Genomic DNA, 21,913 nt, shown 5'->3' on the forward strand with positions numbered 1-21,913 from the left:
AAAATTGAAATTTCATTTTCACCCATTTGGTTCAAATTGATCAAAATGTGATCAATTTTGATTTTGTCGTCAATTTTCAAATTTTTTTTTTATAATTTTGGTATTTTAAATTTTTTTAATTTTTTAAAATCTTTCATCGGTCCAAATCCCATGTTATTTTCAATGGGAAAATTTCCATTTTATGTTGTCAAAAACATTTTTCGTTGCCATGATAAAACCGTTGCCCATTGAATAAATTCCCTTTAGGATTTTTCAAGTTACACGAAGGTCTACCAATCCCCCGAGTTTGAACAAAATCGGTGTGTAACACCTCGGGTCGTCTCCTTGTTAGTATAGTATATATTTTTGATACCCCTAGGCAGAGTAGTACAGTTGGTAAATTTTGTATACATTCGCGGTTTGGCGGGAAATTCACCCCAATGAAAAGTGCCTCATGGTTCCGAAGGTTGATGGATACTTCTTTTGTTAGGGATGAATTGTAGACTTTCGTTGAAAAGTATGAAAGCGCTAGTGAATCACCGCAAGACTGGCTATGAATCGTGACATCATTTTTTCAATTAACTTAAAAAAGGAATCCATACCTCTACTTGGAATGCTTATCGCGACAGATTATTGTCTCGATGTAGCTGACGGTTTTTTTGACGTCACTATGTTAACTTAACAAACAACTACGTAATAGGAGAGCGCGCAATGGTGATTTTTTATCTCGTAAGCGGGGCCAAAGCCGTCAGAGTGATCTTACCGTACGCGATATGGCAGGATAAGCATTCCAAGTAGAGGTATGTATTCCTGCTTAAAACCATTAAACTCTTTCAAACACCAAATGAAGAACTTTTGAAACTGTTATTTCAAAAACGTTTCTCTTAAACCAGAAAATGTTTTATACGTTCCCTTACTCACGTCTGCAATCTAATTTTACTTTAATTATGAAATTATAATTACAATACGTTGATTATGGAATCTTGAGAAGATTTCGCGGCAGAGAACGCCTATCGTGGGTTTTGAATAAAGCAGAATGGAAGTTTGGAAAGAGACAACCGTAATACCAACTGTCATTTAAAACTTATTGGATGGAGTTTGACGATTAAAATTGGAGCCAGTGGATTTCCGTTTATGGACGCCAGTTGTAGAAACTGTCGCTAATAGAGCAAAATAGTCGGCGCGGATCTGGAAGTCTGAATCCACGATATCGATTGAAATATTTCCCCGTCCGCTTGTCATCTTACGAATAATAAAGCGGTATCGGGGTGGCCCCGGGTGGGCGGTCTGGAAGTAATTCCTCCTTCGCCCACCCCGCCCTCCTCCGCCTACTTAAGAATTTGCATAAAATCGGACACAAATCCCCACGAACCTCAATTTCTATGGCCGTCGTTGCTGGCTACTTTCACCTTTCCCGCCCTTTCCGCGTATATAGTCGTGCTAAATCCTATGAATTTATAAACAGTCCTCCGTTCTTGTACCTCTATGCGACTCCTTAATTTATGCTTATCCGTATTTGAAACCTATAGAGGTTCTTGTCTCGCGGAGAAAAACACGAAATATCTTCTTAGATGATAATCTCTTATAAATACCCTTGGTTTAGTGTATGCCAGCTTCGCTCTAAATTTCCATAATGTCACTTGTTTTTTCATTCATATAATTTTTTGCAACAACAGAGTATTATTTGAAATGGTTTTATAAATCCCATTAAGGTAAACTTGTTTATTTCTTTATAAAACAAACACGCGCTTTACATTTCTCGTTTCCTGAAATTCGAGAATAATTTAAAAGCTTTCCTTTGATACGAGTTCCAATTTAACAACGCCACAAGCGATTTGAACGAACCGTCTGAGAAACAAATTAATGATGGAAAATATTCCATAATCGGTTTAACTTATTTCACCAAATTAATTTCGAAAGCTCGAACTGCAGGGGGGGATTACACTGTCTAAAGAGGAACTCCCCCTCGTTCAAGAATGAATATTCTTCATAAGTATCATTAAAATGTAACTTTGGGAAAGTGCGGAAAATAGGGACCGGACCGCTACGCCGAATCCTTATTAAAAGGCACAGCGAAATGAGAGATGTCCCGGTGTATGAACCTCCTTTATATACATTTACCATACTTTCATTTTCTATCGCAACTACTCGCCGTTAGGTGTTCGCTGCCATGTAAATGTGGCATTGGAGTGTAGGTCGCGGTAGTGTCTTTATTAATAGCTTTCGGACTGTATCCGGGAAGCGATCGATCTGTTTGTTTGGCCGCGTACTCTTGCATTATTCATTATAGATGGAGATTAAATTAAATTCCGCACCTCCGCTCCCGTATAATTAGGTTGATTAATTGTGTATCTCGGGGAAAGCGAACGGTCCGACAATGCTGTTTCCGGGATGCCCATATACACCTCGAGAAAGAAGATTAAGCTACCTTTGAAACCACGTCGCGAATACTGGTTTCAAAGCGAAGGAATCCAAGTTCCTCCATGATGATTCGCTCTACATAGTCTTGTTTTCACCACGTGGCGCTAGTAAAGAGTCACACCGAGCCCCTATTATATTTATAACTAACCAAGTAGCAATATAGACAATGCGGATGCAACAAGTTTCTTCGTAAGTTCCAGACGGATTCCAAAGTTGTCGAATTTCCGTGCAGTTAAAATAACACGATAATTACTTATTTGTTAATAATTTTTTCCCGGTGTAATACCTTTATCAGAAAATTATAATATTGCTCCGTCAGTGTGCCTCTTTGGGCACTTAAAGGGAGCTAATATCGCCTCCTAGCAAAACAGTGTCCAAAGGCTCAGTGATATGTTAGAATAACGATGTAGCCTGCTATAATTTGGGTAGAAATGCACTCGTATATTCTTTTGTGTGTTAAAAATAAGAAACCCCCTTAATTTTATTTTATATCAAACTCTTTTTTTTTCAAAATAAAACCAAAGTTATAGAAAAGCAAAGTGACACGGACGGGCCTTAAACACCGCGCGAACAAAAAGTTTTACGGTTATAGTAGAAAACCTCTCTTGGCTCGTGATTTGTTTATATCTCTGATACTGCGTATTCTTTTATGGCTCAATTGTATGCCTCGCATGAATGGTAAATAATTAATTAACGAAGGTGAAGATTTAAGAGGAACGCGCTCACCGAGAATTGATTAAACTTTTATGGCCAGTTCGCTCCTTAAAAGAAATTTGCAAATAAGACTCTTCTTCCGTTTAACGAGGCGGGAAGCGCCACCTGGCCCCCTTCACTTCGTTATTTCGTTGAAAGAACGGTAAGGATTAAGCCTCTCCCATTTATAAAGAGAGAGTTCTTCATTCATTGACGATTATTCTCACTTGTTTAAGTTCCAAAATTAAACCAGTAAACAAACGGCTGAGAACTATTATTTTTTTTTTCGTTTAAAACTCGCTACACTTATTTACTTTTGCGACAAGTGATGGCTATTTCCACTATAAATTGATTCGGTCAAAATTAATTTAGTTGGAACGTATGTCATTCAGTTTTCTTCCGGGTGTTTCGGAATCGCAGCTGCCAGTCGGAGTCTAGACAGGCAGGTTCGATTAGGTTTCCATTACGCGGTATTAGAAATTTATTTCTCTTCCGTTTGTGTCCGGCTCGAAAAATCCAATTATTCATACGTAGAATACATGTTTGCCAATAGGTATATAACAATGGTAATTTCCTTTTTTCCGCATTTCATTGTATCATATGTTTTTCTAACGAATGGGTCACGCTGTTGATTTAATCGAATTTAATTCCTTTTGTGATTTCAAGACAGGACGTTAAACATTAGGTCATCTTGTATGGCTTTATTTCGTTTCAACAAAAGCGTTTCACGTTTTAAGTTTTAATTATAGTGCTTTTACAGTTTCCCTATAAGTAAATGAACAAAATCTTTCCTAAATGAAAAAAAAAACTGGAAAAGTGTTAGTCCACTTACAATGTTAATGCTCAGCTAAGTTCATACCCAAGGCACCACTTTAGGCTCAAGTCATCGAACGACTTTTAATGCCATTAATTCAGGTGGCCTAGGGTTGCCGCGGTTCGGTTCGGTTCCGGTTCTTGAAGGAACCGGAACCGAACCGAGAACCGACTAAGTAGAACCGGAACCGAACCGATCAAGACAAATTGGAACCGGAACCGAACCGAAAAATGGAAGAAACTGAACCGAACCGAACCGAGAACCGAAACAAAAATTGCGGAGAAAACTGTAAAGCTATTTTCGCTTATTTCCACATATTTGGAAGTAACATAGAACACGCGGCGAAATAGAAACCAATAGTTTGGACAAAACAAAATTAAGTGATTTCTAAATACAACGGTTTTTTCTTCCAATTTTGACAATAGACATAATAGTCCTTGTCACTTGTCACTGTTATCAGTGGTTTATTTATTCTTTTTCGCGGCTTTTTCAAAAGTAATCGTATTCGAAAAGTATTTGGTTCATCGGTTCGGTCCGATTAGGTTCACTTTCGGTTCCGAAATCTCCGGTTTTAAACGGCAACACTAAGTTGGCCCTTCATGCCGTGTGAGCTCATAGCTCCCTAGACTTTTTATACCCATTAACCTTAACAATTAATTTTTTATGGAAATAGGAAACCGAATAATAAGGAGAAAAACCCCTTTAATCAGTGAGGAGAGATCTTGCAAAACTCAACTCAGTAAGAGTTGTTCCAAGTTTTAACCCAGTACCACAAGCTGGGATTGAAACTGGTTCCTCAAGCTGCGAGGCAAAATTTCTTACCACACAGATTCATTAGTTTGCTCTACTATTCAAAGAGCTTAACTTATCACCCTTATGAAATTTTTCTGGGGTTTTCTAAAGGAAATTTAAATGTAAATTTTTAAAGAATTCCTTTAGCTTATCCTAAAGAATATTTCGGAATATTGGCCCCTTTTTCTAAAGAAAAATATTGGGTTTTCCTATAGAATTTTATAAAGATTTTCTCAAGAAATACCCTTACATTTTTCGAAAGAATATATTTAGAAATATTAGTGTACACATATTATGGAATATGAAGAAATGACCAAGAACGTCACATTTGATTTTAATGAACGTCTTAATAAGTGTTTGGAAGTCAATTTCGAAAATAAACTCTTTCTTTGCGACCTAAATTGTGTTCTAGAAGGAAATTAACTAGAAAAGCTGCGCAACGTTCAGAAAACTTTCGCCGTTTTTTGTTTACCTAACTTGTAAAACAATGCAATCGGTTCGCATTTTTAGACAATTTCTATCAAATATTCGCAATTGTGTGCAGCGAATATTACCGAAAAACGTATTGATTGGCGAACAGTATAACCAGACTTAAGGTCATAAGGCATACGCAAGTATTAAAAATTTCAAAGATAATAGACTAACTAAATTTAGAAAAAAAATTAAAAATAACAAAATCGTAATAAAGGTGAATTATGAAAAACCTTAGTTTTTTCTACCAAAAGAAAACAATTCACGCCCTATAATATTTTCTAAAGATTTTTCTAAAGTTATCTATAGAAATATTTTACTATACGTGTAGTAAGAAGTGTCTTTAAAAAATTCTATAGAAATTCTCTAGAATTTTTCACTATATAAAAACATAGAAAGTTTCTATAAGGGCAGTACGCCTTGGCTTCAAAATAAATTCTTCGGCGCCGTTACCAAGTTCCTTCGCGGTGTACCAGTGAGCTGAATAATTGGCTGCATCCTTGTGGTAAGAAGCGTTATAGCCCCTTTCAAACGAAACTTGCATTGATCCCCTCTTTGTCCGAAAAATGTCTCCACATAATTGCGCTCTTACTTATTGGGATTAGAGGCGCTGGGTGGCGCTAGTTAAGCTTTTCCAACGACAGCCCGACATTGGAAAACGGTGATTAAAAGGAAAAATCATAACTTTCGTTAATGTACTTCTGGCTTAACATACTTTTCACTCGAAGCTTTTTTTAATTTTATTCGAATTGACATACAACACCGTACCTTCACTCATTACCGTAAGCGCTGAAGTGAAAACACGCGAGAGTAAAATTCTTTCCCCCATTTTTTTCTACCGAAAACATAATTAAGATTGGAATAATCGATCAAATCATTTAAGCTCGTGTTAAAATATACGTCTATGTGTAAAGACGTCACACCTAGGACTTGGATTTAAAGAGAGAGGGGGAGAAAGCTATTCCGGAAAAGAGAGGAAATTGGAGCGGGGAAGGATTTCTAATTAGGAAGCGCTGGGCGCCTTGGAAATATACAAGAGCTTCTAATTGAATTTGGCCAAATCTCGATTTTCTGTTCCTCGCTTTGATACTTTTACAAACTTAAAGGCTTCGCTCTGTTTTCTGTTTCTAACACAGCCAAGAGAACTCTCTTAATAGAAGGAAACTCTATACACGTTAGTTTTAATTGAAAGCTTTGCAAACTTTATTAATGGACTCGCACCGGAAAAAAAACAATGAAAGTTTGCTATTTACGCCAAGTGTAGTTCTGTAGGTTCATTATATTTCTAGCGATTATACATAAGTATATATTTTTGCCACTTAAGTACGTTAGTGAGTCGAGGCAGGGTCACCTTATCCATAAGGCAGATTAGGCAAAGTGCCTAGGGCCTACGATAACTTTAGGAGACATAAGGGCCTATGATTCCATATAATAGGGCCTACAAATGTCCGAAAAGTCGGTAATTGAGAGATTTTTGCCTAAGGCATACGGAAAGGTTAAAACGGCCCTGAGTCGAGGGTACGTTAGTGAGTCGAGGGTACGTTGGTGAGTCGAGGGTACGTTGGTGAGTCGAGGGTACGTTGGTGAGTCGAGGGTACTTAAGTGAGTCGAGGTTACGTTCAGTAACGCTCGTGAGAAAATGGTTGGTTTATTGACGTCATCATTCTCTTTTGTTTAACCTGTTGCGTTGTTAGCAGATAGTTAGTGTTTTGAAACACCCAACCTGTGACTAAACGAAATATTTCAACAACCTGCTACAAAAATCAAGCAAACACCGATTCCCAGCTGATATTCAATATTGAACGTATAACGAATTAAGAATAATAATAATAATAATAATCGCTTCTAGCCAAGAAAATCCTTTTGGTAAACACTGAAAAATAGATTTTGAACAGGGGTGTTTTGGCGCTACAAATGGTATAATAGTTTGTTTTTGTGCAACGCTAGCTGAAAGGGAAGTAGATTTATAGCCTATAGTTTCAGCTAAACTGACAGCGATTAAATTTTAACAGACGTCGCAACTGTTTCATTGGGAATTTCTGGAATCTATAATCGAGCTCGAGTACTAATAATTTAACGAATAAAGCAGTTATTGATGCCCGAAGTTAAATAATAATCCTAAGTGACATAATTACTTCACCCCAACGCCGAAATATTTATTATTAGCTCCACCTGGTAAATACTTACATATAATTTAATTTGCTTTGAAAACAACCCAATTTGGTATTAATTATTTGACATAGCCATTCAGTGGCCAACGTGTGAAATTAAAAACACAAGGTTTCGGAGACAATAAATTACTTAAGAGCCTAGTATAAAAAGGAATATAAATTTATGTAAAAACACTCTAAAAGCTCTTTTATACTGTATCTACACTAACGCCATTTCTAGCTGGAGATATGAATGTTTTATAAGTAGTCTTCCATTTTATGTACTCTCCGTTAAAATGTAATTCTTCTATTTATATTTAACAGTGTTTGCCAATCAGCAATATTTCCGCCTCAGACCAAGAGACGTTCAAGTAGTTGAAGGCCACACGGTTCTATTACATTGTCACGTCGGCAACCGAGCGGGTCAAGTACAGTGGGCAAAAGACGGATTCTTGTTAGGTAAGTGCCAACATGTAATTGCAATTACTTCTTTGCCTTAGTAGCCTTTTTCTAACTGATATCAAATAGCGTACAACGTAACTTCAAGTCTCTCATAAAAACGATTCTACAAGTAACCGATAGTTTTTGTTCATTATATCAGAAGTTTATAATATTTATCGTACGAGACTAGTATCCATCAAGATCACAGTCTAAATGAAACATGAAGTTCCCATTGTGCGTTACTTTCACGGCAACCCGCGGAAGCATACTGATGAGAAACATCAAAATTGCATTGCCTATGGATATTTTTAATTCTTAAAGCAATTTTTTATCTATGTGCACCATCTGTTCTGAAACGCATTTTAAAACATCAGCCAAAGCCTGAAAACTACACGTTTCAAGCGAAAAACATAAGCAGTATAGAAAAATTATACTTATCTTGTAAGAAAGGTATTATATACTTCTGAATATACGAAAGATAGAAACGGATGACGAAGCCTTTGATTTCCACCGATACATTGTGAATAGCTCTTTGGTTTACCACAGGAAAGGATGTTAGGGCTGTGCGAGTACTCGAACATCATCGAGTATTCGGCCTTTTTTGAGGTCGAGTACTCGAAATCGACCTCGAATAAGTAATTGGAGAATTTTCTACAATTACCAAGTACCATAAAATTGCATAGTTGGGTACCCGATTTCTCTACTAAGCTGCTCTCTAAACTCGTCAAGCATTGGTTTATCTATCGTCGTTGCTCCAAAGTTCAAAGGGGTTTTTTACAACTTTTTAGGGTCAATAAACGGTACCTACAAAGTTGCGGAAATTGTGGTTCAATTAAATCAAAGGAATATTTTTAAGCAGTGACAGTTACTTTATACTTCTTTTCAATTTAATTTCATAATAACTGAAATAAAACCAACTCCTAATCAAGTACTCGATAACCCGACTCGTTTAAATTATTACTCAAGGGTTTTTTTAGTTTTTTTTTAGAAATATTCAAGTACTCGACTCGACTGCAATATTCCTAGACTCAAATACTCGATGAAAAAATTTGATGCTCGATAACCGACTCGATTGACTAAAGCCACTTGTCGCACAGCCCTAAAGGATGTCCTTAACTTGGATATGTAGCGAAGGAAGCTGGAAATAGAAATGGACACCTTACATTCGTTTTTAACCTTTTTGCGTGAGAGGAGTAAAGAAGGAGGGAGAACCAGATTGATGGAGACCTTTTTTGGAGCTTCCCCGCTTTTAGTTTATTTAGCCCAGCGCTTGGAAAAACGTTTGACCGGCTTGTGTTGCCATACATCTTTTCCACTTGCACCCGCTATTTTCGAACGTACGGCGTGTATAAAGCACTAGGGGGGATATATCATCTACTTCACCCCCTTCCCCGCAACACACCACTCTTTCCTCTGTACATCTTCTACTTCTTCTCCGTATCCTCTGTTATTGTGGACAAAAGGATAGCGGGACCAGCCTCAAACGCCGCTTTTAAAAAAACACACAACAAGTTGCTAAATGACCGAATAGAGTCCGGCTCTTAAAATGCTTTCAAATAATTCAGTAAACCCGCATTTATTTCCATCTAATTAGCCGAACGCTTATTCTAGAAACTATCGTCTGCAAAATTGTGATTGAGCATCGAATATATACAGAGTTCCGAGGTGGTAAATACCAGGTGCAAAATGATGTGGCAAATAGTGGTAAACCACCGGCAAAAAAATATATTTAGTGGTCAATTTGGCAAAAAGTGGTCAATAAATTTTTTACTATTATTAAGATTTCAACATTAAAGTTTTTGCATTTTGGGCTATAAAATACAAATATCTATACATAGTTTCCAGAATTTGGGATAGTTTGAAGGTAAATATTTTTATGTTAGACCACAGATATTTATTTTGGGCTATATTTTTTTCATTTGTAAAAAACAAATAAATAAATAAATAAATAGGTGAAAATTAATAAATAAGTTCAAAAGTTTATTACTGATATCTAGTAATGAGATTTTCAACTTATTATCTTTTCAACTAGCCTATTTTTTTATTAGCCACTATTTTCCACTATTTGCCAATAAGCCACTTTTTGCCAGTATTTGCCACTGGCCTGGACAAAACTCTAATAAGGTGGCTTTTTAGGAACACTGAATGTAGACATGGTGGTAGAGTTATAACAAAATAAAGTCTGCTATTACAAGAATTTACAGTAGATTTTATGTCTACCTAGGGTGTTCGGCTAATTGGTTAAGAAAATTTCAAAGCGAAAATGGGCGGGTCTCGATTTGAAAACGTTACTTTAGTTTAGAAATGTCGTAACTGGGCCTTCATTAAAACTAGAGTTACCATTTTTTATTCTAAGGTTCCGAAAATCATAAATACGCAAAAAAATGATTTAACACATTTGAATAAATAAAAAGACCCTAAAACATATTAAACTAAATACTATTTGAGTCTTGACAATTATAACCTAGCTCTTACGTCAATGTCCCTTTGTCTTAACAAGTCTACGAGCCAGTGCTAGAGTCGACCACGGCCAACTTTGATCACGCGCTGTTCACGCTACAGCGGCCAACACATTCGTCGAACTTCCGCGAGCAAGGATTTTCCCCCTATAAACTGTACTATAACGTGTAGGAGTTCAGCGCCATGCTCGGTTGTTATATTGACTTCAATGTAAAAACTATAATAAAAATAATAATCCGCTAGGGGCGCTGACGTCATACACATCTGTTGCTCATAGGTTAATACAGAAACGTCAACGAATGAGATGGCCGCTGGAGCGCGAGAGATCGAATTTGGCCGTGAGTCAACAGAGCGATTTCAGATAAACGCTAAGCAGGCGCATTTTATAATTTATATCTTTTTTTATTTAACATATATTATACGATAGAAGATTATAAATAAGTGTTAATTATATTTTTAAGTATTATTAGTATTATATTTGTATACTTTCATAGTACTATAGTTACAATTGTACATTTTTAAATATAATATGTTTATCTCAAATAGAGGTTTTATACTTGCTTGACCTTGGATCTAAGGTTAGGCTTTTCGAGGATATTTCCTTGGGGATGTAAGAAGGAACCTTCTAAACAGACGGCGCGTGTTTTTCGTTTAAGAAATAAAAGTCGTCGTCAAGACTAAATCTACTTATTTAGTAAATACATGATATCAAGACTACCTCTACTTATGTAGTAAATAATTGTTGTGAAAACTACCTCTACTTATGAAATAAAAATTCATTGTCAACACTAGCTCTACTATGTAGTAAATACATGATATCAAGACTAGCTCTACTTAATTAGCAAATACATGATATCAAGACGACCTCTACTTATTTAGTAAATAAATGTTTTCAAGACTACCTCTACTTATGTAGTAAATACGTGTTATCAAGACTACCTCTACTTATGTAGTAAATACGTGTTATCAAGACTTCCTCTACTTATGTAGTAAATACTTGTTGTCAAGACTACCACTACTTATGTAGTAAATACTTATTGTCAAGACTAGCTCTATTTACGTAGTAAATACATGATATGAAGACTAGCTCTACTTATGTAGTAAATACATGATATCAAGACTAGCTCTACTTATGTAGTAAATACATGATATCAAGACTACCTCTACTTATTTAGGAAATAAATGTTGTCAAGACTACCTCTACTTATGTAGTAAAAACGTTTTTGCAAGACTACCTTTACTTATGTAGTAAATACTTGTTGTCAAGTATAGCTCTACTTATGTAGTAAATACTTGTTGTCAAGACTACCTCTACTTATGTAGTAAATACTAGTTGTCAAGACTACCTCTACTTATGAAGTAAATACTTATTGTCAAGACTAGCTCTACTTACGTAGTAAATACATGATATCAAAACTAGCTTTACTTGTGTAGTAAATAAATGATATCAAGACTACCTCTATTTATTTAGGAAATAAATGTATTCAAGACTACCTCTACTTCTGTAGTAAATACGTGTTGTCAAGACTACCTCTACTTATGTAGTAAATACTTGTTGTCAAGACAACCTCTACTTATGTAGTAAATACTTATTGTCAAGACTACCTCTACTTATGTAGTAAATACTTATTGTCAAGACTAGCTCTATTTACGTAGTAAATACATTATATCAAGACTAGCTCTACTTATGTAGTAAATACATGATATCAAGACTACCTCTACTTATTTAGGAAATAAATGTTGTCAAGACTACCTCTACTTATGTAGTAAAAACGTGTTTTCAAGACTACCTCTACTTATGTAGTAAATACTTGTTGTCAAGACTACCTCTACTTATGTAGTGAATACTTGTTGTCAAGACAACCTCTACTTATGTATTAAATACATGATATCAAGACAACCTCTACTTATGTATTAAATACATGATATCAAGACAACCTCTACTTATGTAGTAAATACTTATTGTCAAGACTAGCTCTACTTATGTAGTAAAAACATAGATATAAATAGTTTTAAACCACTTTTGTACAATCAAATTTTATTGTACAAAAGTGGTTTAAAATTTTTTATATCTAGATTATGTACAAAACTGTCCTTAATCACTTATAAGTAAATACATGTTACAAAGACTAACTCCACCGCTGTAGTAAATACATGTGGTCAAGACTACGTCTCCTTATGTGTATAATACATGTTTACAAGACAACCACTGAAGTAAACACTTGTTGTCAAGACTACCGATGGAATACACACTTTTGGCAAGACTACCAATTGAGTAAACACTTGTTGTCAAGACTACCGATTAAGTAAACACTTTTTATCAAGACTACTCAAGATAAGATTACCTTTAGTATCTACTTACAAACTCCTTGATTTAGCAAAATGGAAAAAATAGATAAGCCTACTGGAGGCAAGTTATCTCACCATTGTTTAAAAGGGCTCTATTCCGTTTCCATAAAATTTTGTTAAAATTGACGGTTATTATGATTGTAGAGAGCTTCTGGCTCACTTGGAATGACGGGCTTGCCACCACCCTCTTACGCATTGGCACTCGGCCATATGATATAGAGGAAATAAAACCAGCTAACTGACTTCGGTCTGGGGAGGTTTCGCGTTTCGATATTTATTAGTTTCAAGATTAAGTAATTTTATCTTGTAAATTATAATTATGTATGCGGCTATAACCACGTTCCAAATATAATATAAATTATCCGATTTTTTTTCAACAGATTATTAGTCCCGCGTAAAGGCCAGAACCCAGATGGCGTTAAACGCCGGACTGAAAAGGAGGTTACGTGCAATTTAGGAAGAAGGCCCATTTCTTTTTCTTATTTTAAACTACGGTAGTCGGGCAAAATAGGTTCTAGATGGGTTTCTAGCGTAGATATCTTGACGAATGGTCTTTGGCCAGGGTATACGGTACCTTTTTTGTCGGGGTTAGCGTGGGGAAACTCTCTTTCTACGTGGCCAAACACTTTGTAAAGGGCGTCCAAGTTGAGATCCACGGGTGTTTGGACCACCCCATCTCCTCCTCTCCCTCTTGGTCGTCCTCCCGAAAAACCTGCATCTTGGTTGCCACGTCCGCCAAGAAGAAAAGAGAGGAATGGGTTTCGCAAATCCGCTTCTGACGCGAGCTTGCCATCTAGAATAGCGCCTATCTGTATGGAGGCCGAAGAATACGAAGGGGGAAATGCGTCTTTTTTCTATAGTTCAAAAATCCCAGTTGCCCAGATAAGATTCAGGTTGGAAATCGAGAGACTTGAATAAAAAAGTTTGATTTTTCTTCCGCGAGAGATTTTTCTTTCGCTTCGATCGTTTTTATCCTGTTAAATGTCCCTTCGAACTAAACATGTATATATCTTTATACTCTCGAATAGAGTTCGAAATTTAAAGTGTCTTGTTCGCGAAATTGTGAAGTGTATAAACCTCAACAAATAATTCTTGTTTTCGCGTACTAAGCGGCTGGGGATTAGCGTACGAACATGTTGTATAATGTTTGCTTGTTAGCCGTTAATTTTTCCCTCGTCGAAGCGTTTTTTTAAAGCGTCTTTTGAGAATAGAGAAATATTTTGAACGGAAAAATAACATTTGATTTCACTGAGCATTATTTTATAGAAACATCAAGGTACAACGGAAGAATTTTATTATTTTAATTATAATGATAGTATTTTCAATAGAAAAGCGCTTTATTTATTAAAAAGATTGGCTTGATTTTCAAAATTTTCAATGATTTCAAAAATATCATTCTGTTCACTCTGCGTATTCGGTGAACCCACCCATTGCGCTTCAACTGTAGTTAATTGATTTCCTAACTGATTACACATTTAGTGTTACCCAACACTGTAGTTTTTTGGGGAAAATATTTGGCTTATAAATAAATAGCAATTCCAACGTATAAAGGGTTCAGTTTACTGTGGGACTAGTGCCAGAGCCGGGTTTTCCATTTAAAACATTAGGTTCAAACTACGATGGAGTAGAGATAGGCGGAACAAATAAATTAACCGGCAAAATTTGGTTAACTGTTTATTAATGAACATTTTATACGAATAAACAACGATTTAACATGGAAAAATAATGTTTTTTTCTTAAATTTTTTGGATAATTGTCGGTTATGAATAAAAATAAATAATTGGATAATTTCTTATTCATACGCCGATCTCTACGATGGAGCCGGTTTTATTTTATAGTAGAATAATATTTACCACATTTTAAACAAACCATGCCAAGAAACTTCTAAATGCCTAGAGTTTACCAACTCTTATTTTTTTAAAGAAATTATAGTCAGCAGTGCTGCCTTCGATTTTATTTTTCTATTAAATGTCATGTATAGTTCATATATTTAACTTTAAAAAAACTTTTATTACTAAGTAGGCGCATTTATTTCTATATTCAGCGAAAATGTAATAAAATCAGATATTTAAGGTGATGCGTATACCCTGGAATCCACCTATGCTTCCCCACAACACAAGAGAAAGGAGGACAAACACAAGGGGGAAATGAATATCCAACACACACAAAGTAGGGAATGAATATTTGGCACGACGAGAAGGGGAAATCAATATTAAATACACAGAAAGAGGAAATAATATTCGACACCCAAAAAGGGGAAGAAATTTTCGACGTGCAGAAAGGAAATGAATATTAGACATAGAAAAGGGGGAACGAACATTCGACACATAGAAAAGGGGAAATGAATATTCGATACATAGAAAGGAAAAGATTATTCTACTAACAGAAAGGGAAAGAATATTCTAAGCGCAGAAAGGGAATTAATATTCTACGCGACGAAAAGGGGAGACGAACAATCGAAGCACAGAAAAGGAAATAATTATAAAATACACAGAAAAGGAAATGAATAAAAATACACAGAAAAGGAAATTAATATAAAATTCACAGAAAGAGGAAATGAATATTCGACACACAGAAAGGGAAATAAATGTATAAAAAAGAGAGATAAATAAATGAATAAACAATATACAGAAAGGAAAATGAATATAAAATACACAGAAAGAGAAATGAATGAATATAAAATAGAAAAGGGGGAATGAATATTCGACTCACAGAAAATGGGAATGAATAATGGACTCACAGAGAAAAGGGGGAATGAATATTCGACTCACAGAAAAGGGGAATGAATATTTGACGCAGAGAAAAGGGGGATTGAATATTCAACACAGAAAAAAATGGGGATTGAATATTCGACATAGAGAAAAGGGGAATGAATATTTGACTCACAGAAAAGGGGGAATGAATATTCGACATAGAGAAAAGGGGAATGAATCTTTGACACACAGTAAAGGGGAATGAATATACTACCCAGAGAAATGAAGGATTGAATATTCGGCACAAGGAAAAGAAAAAAAATATATGTGACGTACAGAAAGGAACAAATATTCGACGTGACGAAAACGGGAAACGAATATTTGACGCAAAGGACGTGAAATGAATATAAAATACACAGAAAGTTAAATGAATATTCGACGCGATGAGAACCGAAAATGAATATACAATACACAGAAAGCGATAACGAACATTCGGAGCTAATAATAATAAAAATAATAATCATCTTGTCTAATACCCAATAGGCCTAAGTCATCATGCGACTTTTAAAGCCGAGAAGGGGATACGAATATTCGACGCAAAAAGAAGTCCATATGTCTCGTTTGTCATCTTTGCTATTACGCAATTACTGTATTTCCCCAAAAACGTACATACACCCGTGTGTTTATATAAAGAAATAATCAGTTAGGCACCATCTTATGCCCAAGCCAACGTGTGACTTTTATTGCTTTTAATCAGTGGGCCGAGTTACAATGCGTAGGAGGCTAATGACAATCCAATCATGCCACGCGAGCCCACAGCCCCCGTCTTTTATCACAAGCTGATCAAGGAGGCGAGACAACACCCGATATTATCGAAATAATATTAAAGATAATCCTCAACCTAAAAGGAAAGATGGACTTAAGAATAAAATAAGATAAAAAATGGTTAAAAACAACCTATCGTTGGTCTGGGATGAAGAAAGTATGACTGAAAGGAAAAGGTATAAAATCCTCATACACGGAATCTGATTCGAGACGAAATCCTTCAATTACTCGATTCAGCCACGCGCGTTGCGAATTTAATTCGGGTTTGGGGAGAGAAACCCTTTTTACGACTTCGAAGGGATTTGCTCGGATAAAATTGCCGACTGAAAACTAAAATTCGATAAAGAGGTGGATTTCTATGGAAGCTTAGGATTCCGTCTTTACTTTACAAATAAGGTGAAATTTGATTTGGTTCGTCGAAAAGAGGAACAAAATAACCACGAAAACGTTTAAAGGGAGTATAACCTCACTTGTTAGGTAGGGTGCGCTTAGACTATATCGAGTAGCTTCCACAAGCCTTCCTTGCGACGGGCGGCAAAGAGTTAGTTTGATCGGGTTTTACCACAGAATCCGTAAACGTTTATACACCCTAACTAAACTAACTCCACGCCGCCCCTAGCTAGGAAGGCTTGTGGAAGCTACTCGATATAGTCTAAGCGCACCCTACTAATCAAGAGGGGTTGTACTCCCTTTAAAAACCGCATTCGAATCGACTATAGTATTCGCCGACCAATTTCAGACCTAGAAGACTTTGGTACTACTATACGGTAAAAATTCGGGTTTCTTCGTGTATGTCACGTCGAAAAAAAAATCGGCGCTAAAGCTAAATTCGGTTTGGTTAAGGAATAGTAAAGGGAAAGGACAGTCCTTAAGGCCACGAAAAAGGTTGAATCCAAACTATAGCACACTGGCAAAGAAAAAAGGTCGCGAAGCCGTTTGACGTGACACAGTCCTAAGCCCCAATCGCTAAAGCCGGCTATCCGAGACGATATTTTTTTAGGGTAACCCAACTTTCTCTCGGGTCTTCGCGAGAAGGCGTTTTGACGAGTTTGGGGGTTCTAGTCTCTTTCCAGTTTCGGCGGAGGTCGGAATAGTTCCGGAAAGTCTCGTTCAAAGAAAGGAAGAAAAAAGAAAGGTTTTTTTCTTATGATCGGAGATCTAATTTTTTTCCGTCTTTTGGCGGCTTCCTTTGATGGTTTTCTGCGGGGTCGCGCCGGGAGTGGGTTTCGTATTGGCCAGGGTGTATTGTCACCGGGTAACTGGTAAATTGGAGGTGTATATGAGAGATCGTTCCGTGGCTTTACGCCGCTTTAGCCTTCTTGAATTTCTGCCGCTTCTTCTTGGTCGTCGTGGTTCTTCCACGGCGCGAAAGAGAGAGAAGGGAATAATTGGGCCTCCGGAGGATGGAGGGAAAAGGATGGCCTCCATCTCGGCGATCGGCTCTTCTCGGGCTCGCCTGGGAATGTTGTTCATGTTCATTTCATTTTATGGATCCGATTTATCGCTTCCAGCTGAAATAAAGCCAAACTAACACGCGTTCGTGCCTCTTACACCTTCGGCACGCGATGTAGTTCTAGATTGAACTGAGCTACCCGAAAGTAGTGCAAGCGCTCACTGCTCTTCGTAACGTCTTCGCCTTACCTTTCACGAGACTTTGCTTCGTAACGGAAAAAATGCCTTGTAAAAGACAGGACGGATACGAAACGGAGAGCCAGTGGGCGCCTAGCCTTAAGACCCTTGTTTGTTGCGCTTTCTATTGGTAGGTCAGCCTAAAGTATCTTGAAGGGATGAATCTTTTACCCCTCCACAGGCTCCGTTACTATATTCCTTAATGTCCGTGAATCAGGATCCTATTTAACGCACTGAGAACATACGAATAAATCCGTTTGCAGAAGCAAGAAGTTATATGTTATATAAGAGCGAAGCCTAATTTCCTATTACTCTCGAAGACAGAAAACACTCTTAAAAAAAGGTTTATTTTCAAACCTTTAAGGGTTTTCCTTGTATCATATTAAGCAACTTAACAGAATGGAAACCGAAGAACTCGCGAGAAAACCTCTCTAACCAGTGGCAGGAATCCATACCTCTACTTCGAGTGCTTATCGCCGCCGATTTTCGTCTCGATGTACCTGACGGTTATTTTTACGTCACTATGTTAACTTAAAAAACAACAACGCGAGAGGGGAGCGCGCGCAGAGGGGATTTTTTTCTCTCGTAGGCGGGGCCAAAGCCGTCAGAGTTATCTTACCATACGCGATACGGCAGGATAAGCATTACAAGTAGAGCTATGGATTCCTGCCAGAGAGGAGATAATTTGAAAAGTCTACGAAGAATAAGTTTTCATCCAGTGCCACAACCTCGAATCTAACTTGGCTCCTCTTGATGCGAGGCGAAAGTGCTAACCACACCGCCACCCCACCTTCAAGTGTAAGGAGCTGTTGGCTTGCGTGCCAGGAAGGGCTTGCACCATCTTCCTACGCATTGTAACCTGACCACCTGTTTAAGGCATTAAAATTCGCTAGATGACTGGTGCCTAAGGTGGTGCCTAGCCGATTATTATTATTTTTGCTTTTAGGTGTTTTCCCTTTAGTGTACTAAACTACTGCCTTAAATCACTTTATTTACGGTGTAATATAACACCGTTTATACAACTTCTAAATTTTTTAATTTTGAGAGAAAAACCCCTGAAGGGTGGATATATCAATGGTTTTTTAATTATATTTTAGACCCTTAATATACCTTTAAAACACTTATTTTAAGAGTGTACACGTTATATTTTAATTTCTGCTATGTTTGAGCTCATTACTATAATCTAGACTAAAATTCGCAAATAAAATTGATAATAAACGAGTTATTTTTCTATTTATGATCATATTAATCGTTAAAATAGGCTTTAATTTCAACAATTATTGCAATGGTGAGAGTTTCTTACAAAAGGTGAGACTGGGTATTAACTTGCAAGGTAAACCCGTACACACTTAAAAAATAGGGTTTTTTAATTCTATATTAAGGGGATATAAAAAAAATCACTCCTTAGGGTATATATACCGGTAAACACTCTCAAGGATTTTATCCCAAAATTAAAACTTGAAAAGGTGTTTAAACAGTATTATATTACACCGTAAATAGAGTGATTTAACACCTGGCAGGGTTTAGCTCCCTTAAAGCAGTAGTTTAGTACCCTTTAAAGAGTAGTTTAACACCCGGCAGTGTGTAGCTCCCTAAAGGCAAAAGTTTAGTACCCTTAAAAAAATAGTTAAACACTTTAAAGGGAGTAGTTTCACACTTATCGAGTATTGTAGAACTCTTAAGGAAGAAGTGTAGAACCCTGAAGGTAGTATTTTAACACCCTAAAGGGAGTAGTTTCATGCTTATTAGTATTGTAGAACTCTTAAGGAAGAAGTGTAGAACCCTTAAGGGAGTATTGTAGAACCCTGAAGGTAGTACTTTAACACCCTAAAGAGAGTAGTTTCACACTTATCGAGTATTGAAGAACCCTTAAGGGAGTATTGTAGAACACTGAAGGTAGTATTTTAACACCCTAAAGGGAGTAGTTTCACACTTATCGGGTATTGAATAACCCTTAAGGGAGTAATGTAGAACCCTGAAGGGAGTAGTGTAACACCCTGAAAGGAGTTCTTTAGTACCCTAAAGCAGGTAGTTTTGTACCATAAAGCAGGTGGTTTTGTACCATAAAGCAGGTAGTTTTGTACCATAAAGCAGGTAGTTTTATACCACCAACGGTGTAATTAAGGAACCGAAATGGAGAACAAAGCAACCTAAACAGCAAAAAAAACACCCTGAAAGGAAAATGCTATTTGAGGTGTAGAATAACATTCTTTATAAACCTGTTAAGATGTTAAATATGAGACCAGAAAATAACCTTATAGTTTTTAAATAAACCTTTTTTTTATTGTATTTTTAAAAACTCATAAATGTTTTACCAATTTAAAATTGTTTTTAAATATAGCTACACTCTAGTGCCAAATTTTAAACAAGTAAATGGCGGGTATACAATTAACTGAGGTAAAGCAAAATCACTATCGAGGGGCAGGTCACTTCCATTTTGGGTGCGTCTTAATCATCAGGGCAATCGTGATTAAATCAGGATACTCAAGATTAAAAAATATAATCACGATTAAATAACTCTAATCACGATTTAAACGATATTTAATTACTATAATCTTTTTCATCAGGATTTAATCATTTTAATCATGATTTAATCAATATAATTTCAATCACCAGTATAATCATTCTGATTATCGTTCTAATTTCTTATCGCAATTTAATCATTCTAATCACGATTTAAACGTTTCAATCAGGATTTAATCAATGTCATAAGATTTAATCATTTAATCGTGATTTAATCATATAATCGTGATTTAATCATTTAATCATGATTTAATCAGATTCAAACATTATAATTATTGATTAAACGTGATTTAATCAACATAATCGTGATTAAATTAAATCAAAGTAATCACGAATTAATCGGATTTTTTCTTTCGAGGGGTGCGTCGTTAATCAAGGAATTGACCTGCCCCTCGCCCTCGGTCATTATATCGATAACTTTTAACATCATTGACTCTGAAGAAAAGTTGTGGTTAATGATTTACTCTTACGCAGTACTTATGATTCTTACGTTACGTATGGTAATGAATAATGTCGAATAGAAATAATTTGTAAAAAAAATGCAGCATTTGCATCTTATATAGCGGGTCCTCTTTATAAGTTCATTTCCGTTCACCATCCCCGAGCGACCATAGCTTGGAATTTCTTCGTATAGAAAAGAAAGCTTTATTGTATTTGCAAATGCCAGGGCGATTGCCGCCACCCGTCCTCCTCACCGGCCGGGTTATCCCGAGGCAAAGACTTCTCGGAAGTCATAAAAAAGACCCAGCAATAACTTTCTTCCTTCTTCTCGGGTTCCATCAACTTGTTATTCGAGAAGAAGTTGCAATCGATGCGCGGGATCCCGTTGTCCCGGAGGTCTCTATAACTATTCTCCTTTTTCGGCCCCACCTACCTTCGACCGCGTACGTTATGTACGATCTCCGGGAACGGTCCCAACTTTTGGGGGAAAAGAATCGCGTGTAGCGGCCCTACGGGGGCGCCCTCTTTGCCAATCTTTCGCTCACTTTGGCGCACTGTTCTTCTTTCGGCCAAATTTTGCGGCGCCGTACTATCCTCTCCTAAAGCTCCGCGGGCGGCACTGACTGGCTTTGTGGTCCTCGTTGCTCCGATGGCCACGGATATAAAAAGGAAGACGGCGGAGAAAGAGAGCCAAGGAGTAGAGAGAAATAGCCTGGCGCGACGGCTCTTAAACTTTCTTTCAACGAGCCTGAATTGCCAAACAGGGTATTAAGGCGTCCCTCCATTATTTCCCAAAAGCAGTCCTCCAAAGTGCCACGAGTCACTTCCGCGGACGAACGAACCAGTTTCGGTTTTGCATTAAGTTCTATTCGCGCACGCTTGATGGCTTTCCGATGGGGGAAGAGCCGAAGAGTGCCGGCGCATCGAGTCGCTCGAGGACCTTGGACCAAAAGTTAGCTCGGCGTCGTTGGCGATTTCGATACGGAGGACGGCTACCGCGAACCGAGCGCTCTCGACGAATATCGGACAATGCGGATTGTTAAAAAGCCAGACGCGCTCGAGGTATACGTGTCTGATAAGATTATAGGTTGTCTACCAAACCCTAGAATTCTTGGGCCGAATCCGTCGAGATTAGTGGCCGAACTTCTCCGAGTCCTTTTCGCGGAGAGTGCCTTATACGTATACGGATCGAGGGACGGGCGGATAAATATATCTCTGCAAAGTGGTACGAT

At 37.1% G+C, this 21,913-nt stretch overlaps 1 protein-coding gene across 1 annotated transcript in view; it reads left to right on the plus strand.

Moving 5' to 3' along the window:
* The window catches only part of LOC149931646 (nephrin-like), a 158,087-nt gene that overhangs the window by 76,146 nt on the left and 60,028 nt on the right, over window positions 1-21,913 (plus strand). The window contains exon 3 of the mRNA XM_090156541.1: window positions 7,645-7,779. Coding sequence (XP_090012667.1) covers window positions 7,645-7,779 — 135 coding nt within the window. The remainder of the gene's footprint in view (window positions 1-7,644; window positions 7,780-21,913) is intronic.

This window comes from Leiobunum rupestre, chromosome 8 (genome assembly GCF_980474605.1).
Source record: "Leiobunum rupestre chromosome 8, qqLeiRupe1.1.hap1, whole genome shotgun sequence".
NCBI lineage: Eukaryota > Metazoa > Arthropoda > Arachnida > Opiliones > Sclerosomatidae > Leiobunum > Leiobunum rupestre.